The 8201-nt window shown below is 39.8% G+C and overlaps 1 protein-coding gene across 1 annotated transcript; it reads left to right on the top strand.

Moving 5' to 3' along the window:
• The first annotated feature begins 264 nt into the window (after nucleotides 1-264).
• On the top strand, nucleotides 265-3935 carry LOC130939210 (uncharacterized). Its single transcript, XM_057867332.1, has 2 exons — nucleotides 265-298; nucleotides 2846-3935. Exon 2 carries the CDS (start codon nucleotides 3240-3242, stop codon nucleotides 3933-3935), a length of 696 nt encoding a protein of 231 aa, XP_057723315.1. The 5' UTR covers nucleotides 265-298; nucleotides 2846-3239.
• The last annotated feature ends 4266 nt before the right edge of the window (nucleotides 3936-8201 follow it).

The raw sequence follows: 8201 nt of genomic DNA, 5'->3' as shown, positions 1-8201 counted from the left end.
AGTGTGCACAACCTCCCAAGGAAGACGGAAATGGCATGGTGTATATTGAAATTGAAGAATATGAAGAGGTTGATCGAGAGATGGATTCATCTATCCATGAATTCCTATCCCAAATTGAATCACCTCCCATTGGCCAAGATGAAGTTCTTGAAGACAACACCAAGCCAAGCGAAAAAGGGGACAAGGTTGAAATTGAAGAAGCTTGTGAAGAGGTGGAAACAACCAAAGAAGAGCCTAAAGAAGTAGACCTTGCATTGTCTAAGTGTGGGGAGGTCCCCCTCCCTAAATCAACTTTCAAGTGGGTAAAACTCTCACCCCTAAGCTTTACTTTCTCACTTGAATATGGTTTAATAAAAAATGATGGTCAACTTAGAACTCTTTGTGGAATTAAGAATAGGAAAGAGTCGTGTAGTGGTTGGAATTTCGGTATAAAAATCATAAAGGCTAAGACTCTAAGGTGTATGAATGAGGATGGTACGAAAATTACCATATATGGGCTTAGAAGGAAGCATTGGCGGAATAAAGAGAATTCTATGCGTCAATCACCCTTATGTCAACCACCCATCCGACAAAATCATGAAACAAAACTGACGGACGGGTGTGAAGATAAGATATGGGATCCTGGTTCGCTTTGTGAAGACCAACTAAGGAAACTCATATCTTGGGTAGAACTTTGCCCAAGCTCGATGAAGACGGTTGGAAATTCTGTCAACCAATTGAGAAGCATGGATCCTTGGAAATTCAAGGATGAGCACAAGCATAAGCCACCATGACAATAAGCACCTCAAAATGTCCAACTTAAGGACTTAAACTAAAAGTGTTAGGTGGGAGACACCCCACCATGGTAAACTCTTTCCACTCTCTTTTAAATTTGCTTAACAAGTGATTTGAGTTACCATTGTAGGTAGATGTTTCATATAAATTTGTTTGTACAACTCAATTGTTAGCTTAGTCACATGTATGTTGTGTTTAGTAGTAGATGAATAATATCATATTGTATTTTTGTGAATTGCATTCTTGTGCTTAGTAAGTAGATGCATAAAGAGTTGTGAGCAGTAGGGGGAGCACACTTGAACATAAGTCTCATGAAAAAAAAAGGAGGGGGTGGACGCGCGCGCACAATGTACGCGCACGCGTCCCTGAGCTGATACATCATCACCCACGTACCCGAGAGTTGGGCCTCTCTTGGGCAAACACTATGCCCTGAGCCCAACATGACCCACGCTGACGCGCACTACGTGCGTGCGCGCAGATTATGAGAACATGGAAGTTCACGCAGACGCGCACCTGCCGCGTCCGTGTCGATTTGCTGCCGCAATTTTTGAGCCAAGCCCCAGAGAGTTGAGCCAGCTCTGGGCCAACCTTAAGTCCCTGGCCCAACTCGCTCTGCGCGGACGCGCACTTGCCGTGTGCGTGCCCATTTGCCCAAGGAGGAACAGACGCGAGCGCACGCATCGCACTAGCGCGCCTTATCACAAATTACCAACGTACGCAGACGCGCACTTGCCGCGCGCGCGTCCCTTACATGATGCTGCCACTCTAGGCCTTTGCCCCGAAAGTTGGGCGTGCGTCAAGCCCACTCTAAGCCTCAGGCCCAACCCCATGTACGCGTGCGCGCACTGTACGCGCACGCGCCGTTGTATAGTCTGCCAACCCACGCGAGAGCGCACTTCACGCTCACGCGTGGATCTCCATTTTCCTCAATGTACGCGGACGCGCAAGGTGCGCGCCCGCGTCGATCCAAAAAAGGGGATAACCCTAACACGCGAAGAGTGTCGCGCAGCCGCGCCCCCTTTCTTCTTCCCCAACTTCCATTCTTCCTCTCCTCTCCCATAACTGCCGCAGCAACCGCCATCACCGCGGCCGCCATCGTTCCCCATTAACCCTCTCTCTCTCCTCCATTCACTTCGTTCTCTCTCTCTTCCATCCACTCACTCTCTCCTCCTCGGTCAAACCTCAACCACCGCAGCGACTGTCTTCACCGCCACCGTCCACGGCGGCGCGCCTCTGCTGGCCACCAATCCCAATTCTTCTTTCCTCCACAATTTTTCTCCCGCTCCCAGGTTCCTGTTCATACTCTGTTTGTTCTTCACCGTTCAATTTTGTTAGTTTTTGACATTTTCTATTACTTAGTTAGAATTTGAGTTTTGCATGTTAGGATTAGATAGAAATATCTGCTGTTAGGTAGCTAGGGCTGGATAGAGGATTCTAGGCCTGATAAGTGCTCCGTTTGTGTTTATTTTCTGCTTGTTCATTTGTTTGATAAGTGCCATGTTTGAGTTGCTCTGTGTATCTTCTGTGTTGCCTGGATGCTATTTTGTGTTGCTTTGAATTAATAACTTTGTAATCATGATTGTTTGTGCCATTTTGCAATCCAGGAACGTCCAATTTTAAGCCGAAATGCTGCCCAATTTTTGAAAATTTTAATTTCATTTTGCTCTCTATTACGAATTTGGGCTACCTTTTGTTATTTTCGACTTCCGGGATTTGCATGATATGTTGTGACCATGATTTGTATGCTTGAAATGTTCATTTCTCATCATGCTACTAATTTTTAACTCCAATTTTTCTAACTCACTGCTTCTGTTTCTTCCAAATTTGCATTTTAACTCTTTAACCATTCTTTGAGTATTGATGATGCACATGCTTATTCTTTATGAATTTTGGTCATTAGTGAACATTGAATTCTTGGAATATGGCTGTGTTTTCTGTTCTTATTTGTTGGCCATATTTCAAGTTCCATTCACATCATGTTTGCTTGTCATCTATTCTACATCCTGAATATGCTTTCTTTGCTTTGTGCTACATACTTTATTGCTTATATTCCATTATATTTCTTTTTCAGGATGTCGGATAAAGGATAGGCTATAGCCACCTCTTCCAAGAAAAGAAAACACTCTACACCCTCTATTCCCTCCATCTACAAGAATTATGCTAAGAATCCTCTAAATGACGAAGAAAGGAAAAATCAGCTGTTACCTTCTACTGACCCAACCAAGTTCCCTAATCTCTACTGTGAGCTTCGACTTTCTAAGTATCGGACAACAAAACTAAACACCGAGAAGAAGCTTGTTCTCCCCAATGATGTCCGACGGGCCATTACTAGTCGGATCCTTGAGTTGGGTATAGACTTTGTTGACCGAGATTTGGGGGATATCAACATATCTTGGGTGAAGGAATTTTATTGCAACTTCTTCCGTCCGACTTTGGATTCGGTCCAGTTGAGGGGTAGAGAGATCATGATCACTGAGACGGCCATAGAGGAGGCTTTGCAGTGCCGACATATTCCTGATGGCACTTGCGCCCATCAGCAGGCCGAGTTGGCCATACACAGCATGACTTTTGATTACGAGGCACTGAGGAGCGTGATTGGTCTACCAGAGGCTACATGGGTTATGGATGCAAACAATACCAAGCCTAAGGGGATGCTATTCGCTCACTTGATTAGAGAGGCCAGGACTTGGCAGATGATCTTTGGCCACTACGTCTTGCCTACCACTCACTTCTCTGAGATCCCCATGGAGATGCTTCTGCTGATTGGGTGTGTCATGGAGGGGAAGGATGTCTATTTTCCGCGGCTCATCCGGCAGTGCATGTGGCGGGCGCATATTCGTGGCCTACTTCCATTTCCTACTTTGGTCACGAGTATGGCTGCCCTAGCCGAGGTCCCTTGGTCAGATGACGATGTGTTACCACCACCGCCTGATGCAGATGACAGAGAGATTACTATTCCTTGGGGTGGTTGGGTACACGAGAGGCTGCCAGCTAGACGCCGTTCCAGGGCTAGAGCGGTAGTGGGGACAGCCGGACAGTCAGCCCCTACAGCAGCACCATCTTCCTCTACTACAGCAGCCCCCTCATCATCGACAGTTCCACCTGCAGCACCTGAGACCACCTACTTACTGGTCCAGCGTCTATTCCGGTTTTTAGAGTGAGAGAGACTCCATGTCAGACGCCGATTAGATCGGATGGACCAGGCGCTTATTTCTCTGGGTGCTGAGTTACCTCCGCTTCTCGATTCTCCGGCCTCCGATGAGCAGGATCATCAGGAGGAGGATGCGGGGGCACCGACTCAGCAGGCTGCTCCTCCAGATGCCCCAGACACCACAGAGACGGCTCTGACTCATGCGGAGCCAGTCCCACAGCCACAGCCAGAGCCTACCGTTGTACCTCCCACTGATCCTCCGGTTTAGCATCGAGGACGATGCTTGATCTTAAGTGTGGGGAGGGCACCGGTAGCATTATTTGGGGACCGTTGAACTTTTCGGCTACTCTCATAGTTATCTTACTTTGCATACCTATTGTATATATTTTGATGCATTTTGAGTTTGTTTTGGACACCTTTACTGCTTATTTTGGATTTTAGATATTTTGATGCTTTTGATGCTTGTGGATATCTTTAGATTTCATACTTTTAGTTGGATTTTTCTTTATACATTTTTGCATATCTTTCTTTAGAAATCATACTTTGAATTGCAAAAACTTAGTCACCCTTTTTGCATAAGAAATTGGTTTTAAGCAAAAGGAAAGGGTAAACTAAGGAAATTTTTGGATTTTTCAATCACAACAATGCTTAGTCAAACATTGAGATTTTTCAAGAAGTTTAAATATAGAGCATTAACCCAATTGATTGAAAGAAAATTTATTTTTGGTGAAACTTGCTTGAATTTCATACTTTGTGAAGCATGTATTGAACTAAGAGCACAAGCTTGTGAGACTTGAGCCTATTGATGTGGTTACATTTTATAACCACTTATCTTCCATTCTTGTGTGAAATTGTTCTCTTTCTATGATTATGATCCTTGATTTGCTTGATTCTATATGTCCATTTATTTCTTGTATTTATGCATTTATATGATTGAGGCCATCATTTCATTAGCTCACTTATCCAAATAGCCAACCCTTTTATATTCCTTTGTTAGCCAATTTGAGCCTACGATTAACCAACTTATTCTCACTTTGCATACCTATTGTATATATTTTGATGCATTTTGAGTTTGTTTTGGACACCTTTACTGCTTATTTTGGATTTTAGATATTTTGATGCTTTTGATGCTTGTGGATATCTTTAGATTTCATACTTTTAGTTGGATTTTTCTTTATACATTTTTGCATATCTTTCTTTAGAAATCATACTTTGAATTGCAAAAACTTAGTCACCCTTTTTGCATAAGAAATTGGTTTTAAGCAAAAGGAAAGGGTAAACTAAGGAAATTTTTGGATTTTTCAATCACAACAATGCTTAGTCAAACATTGAGATTTTCAAGAAGTTTAAATATAGAGCATTAACCCAATTGATTGAAAGAAAATTTATTTTTGGTGAAACTTGCTTGAATTTCATACTTTGTGAAGCATGTATTGAACTAAGAGCACAAGCTTGTGAGACTTGAGCCTATTGATGTGGTTACATTTTATAACCACTTATCTTCCATTCTTGTGTGAAATTGTTCTCTTTCTATGATTATGATCCTTGATTTGCTTGATTCTATATGTCCATTTATTTCTTGTATTTATGCATTTATATGATTGAGGCCATCATTTCATTAGCTCACTTATCCAAATAGCCAACCCTTTTATATTCCTTTGTTAGCCAATTTGAGCCTACGATTAACCAACTTATTCTCACTTTGCATACCTATTGTATATATTTTGATGCATTTTGAGTTTGTTTTGGACACCTTTACTGCTTATTTTGGATTTTAGATATTTTGATGCTTTTGATGCTTGTGGATATCTTTAGATTTCATACTTTTAGTTGGATTTTTCTTTATACATTTTTGCATATCTTTCTTTAGAAATCATACTTTGAATTGCAAAAACTTAGTCACCCTTTTTGCATAAGAAATTGGTTTTAAGCAAAAGGAAAGGGTAAACTAAGGAAATTTTTGGATTTTTCAATCACAACAATGCTTAGTCAAACATTGAGATTTTTCAAGAAGTTTAAATATAGAGCATTAACCCAATTGATTGAAAGAAAATTTATTTTTGGTGAAACTTGCTTGAATTTCATACTTTGTGAAGCATGTATTGAACTAAGAGCACAAGCTTGTGAGACTTGAGCCTATTGATGTGGTTACATTTTATAACCACTTATCTTCCATTCTTGTGTGAAATTGTTCTCTTTCTATGATTATGATCCTTGATTTGCTTGATTCTATATGTCCATTTATTTCTTGTATTTATGCATTTATATGATTGAGGCCATCATTTCATTAGCTCACTTATCCAAATAGCCAACCCTTTTATATTCTTTTGTTAGCCAATTTGAGCCTACGATTAACCAACTTATTCTCATTTTAGCACATTACAAGCCCAAGGCAGAAAACCAATGAAAAGTCCTTGTTTGGATCTTTGATTAGCCGAGGCTAGTGAGAGTGTTTATTATTCAAAGTTGGTGAGGCTTGGGAACATTGGATGGGATAAAAAGGGTAGTACACTTTCATGTTTAGGAATTGGGTACATACTCATGTATTGGTTAAATGTAGAGACCTTATGCATTGATGCTCTTGTGTATAGTTTGGAAGAAAAAGGAAAAAAATGAAAAGAAAAAGAAATAAAAGTGAAAACGAGAAAAACAAAAGAATAGAAAAAGAAAAAAATATAATAATAGAAAAAGAAAGAAAAAGGAAAAAATAATAAAAAGGGGACAAAATGCCCCAAGGTGAAATTCAATAAAAAGGAATTAATGCATAAGTGTTATGAACTAAAAAAATAGAATGCATGAATATGTAAGAACAAAAGTGAAGAATGGGTAGTTAGAATAGTTTGAACTTGTATAGGTCATTATATAGTTAGGTGGGAGAGTCTATGCTAATCAAAGATTCAAATCCTAGCCACTTAACCATAAATGATCTTACCTTGACCCTAACCCCATTACAACCTAAATGAAAGACCTCATGATGAATGTATGCATGCATTAAATAAGTGTTGATTGTTAGAAGAAAATCAAATTTTGGAAAACATGATTAGAAGAGAATTGAGTGGATTAACCCTTAAACACTTGAGTGAATAGAGCGGATACACATCCGGTGAGGGTTCAAAAGTTCAATCACATGTGTTCACCCATATTATCTATATTCTTACAAGCTTGAACTCTTTTTGATAATTCAATACAATTGTGGTTTGGACTTAATTCCTATTGCCTAGCTCTTGTGCTTACACATGCTCTCTTGGGAATTGACTTGTTTGAACTAAGCATTTCTATTTGCTTAGATAATTGCATTTAGATAGGATTCATATAGTTTAGTTGCATTCAATAAATGTCATACCCCTTAGTTCCTTCTTATTTTAGTATGAGGACATGCTAAGGTTTAACTGTGGGGAGGTTGATAAACCCCATTTTTAGGGTTCATCTTGTGTTGAATTTAGAGTATTTTGATAACCTTTTCTCGCATTTAACCTATGAATTGGCATGGTTTTGTAATCTCTCCCGTATTTGCGCTTAATTGTAAAAACATGCTTTTTAAGCCTTATTTTGATGAATTCTAGTTCCTCTTTGATTCCATAAGATGCCTTGATGTGTTTGCTAGTAATCTCAGGATGAAATAGGTTAGGCATGAATCAAGGGAGCAAGGAAGAAAGCATGCAAGTGGAGAGAAGCACAAAAAGCCAAAGAATTGATCTAGGCCATGCACACGCACGTGTACCGTGCGCGCACGCGTCGATGACAGCACATGACCTCATTAATGCAACACGTGCCTGGCGATTTGAGAGGGTTTCTGAACCCATTTTTGGCGCCAATTGCTAAGGGAAAGGAATAAAAGGATGAAGGATTAAGGGGAAGGCATGAATCAATAAAGGAATGAATCATCTAAGTCTAATATAGAATATACTTAGGATTAGTTTAGAGTTTTAGAGAGAGAAGCTCTCACTTCTCTCTAGAATTAGGATTAGGTTTAGTTCTTAGATCTAGGTTTTTATCTTAGTTTCCTTCTACTTCTACTTTCCAATTCATTGTTGTTACATTCATCATTCTTCTACTCCTTTGTTGTAATTTCCTTTATATTGCTCTTATACTTTGTTGTAGATCTACTATTGCTACTTCCATTTTCTTTCAATTCAATAAGAGGTAATTCATAAGAATTGTTCTTCATTACTTTTCTATTGTTGATCTCTTGTTTTTGTAGTTGTAGATTCCTTTAATTCTTGCATTTAATAATGTTTACTTGTATTGCACTCTATGTGTTTGATGAAATGTCTCT

The sequence above is a fragment of the Arachis stenosperma genome, chromosome 7, assembly GCF_014773155.1.
Source record: "Arachis stenosperma cultivar V10309 chromosome 7, arast.V10309.gnm1.PFL2, whole genome shotgun sequence".
NCBI lineage: Eukaryota > Viridiplantae > Streptophyta > Magnoliopsida > Fabales > Fabaceae > Arachis > Arachis stenosperma.
The sequence above is the reverse complement of the archived record's forward strand: the minus strand, read 5'-3'. Positions and strand labels throughout refer to the sequence as shown.

Excerpts from the sequence above, each read along its gene's own strand:
- LOC130939210 (XM_057867332.1), top strand. The coding sequence starts at position 3,240 with ATGATCACTGAGACGGCCATAGAGGAGGCTTTGCAGTGCCGACATATT.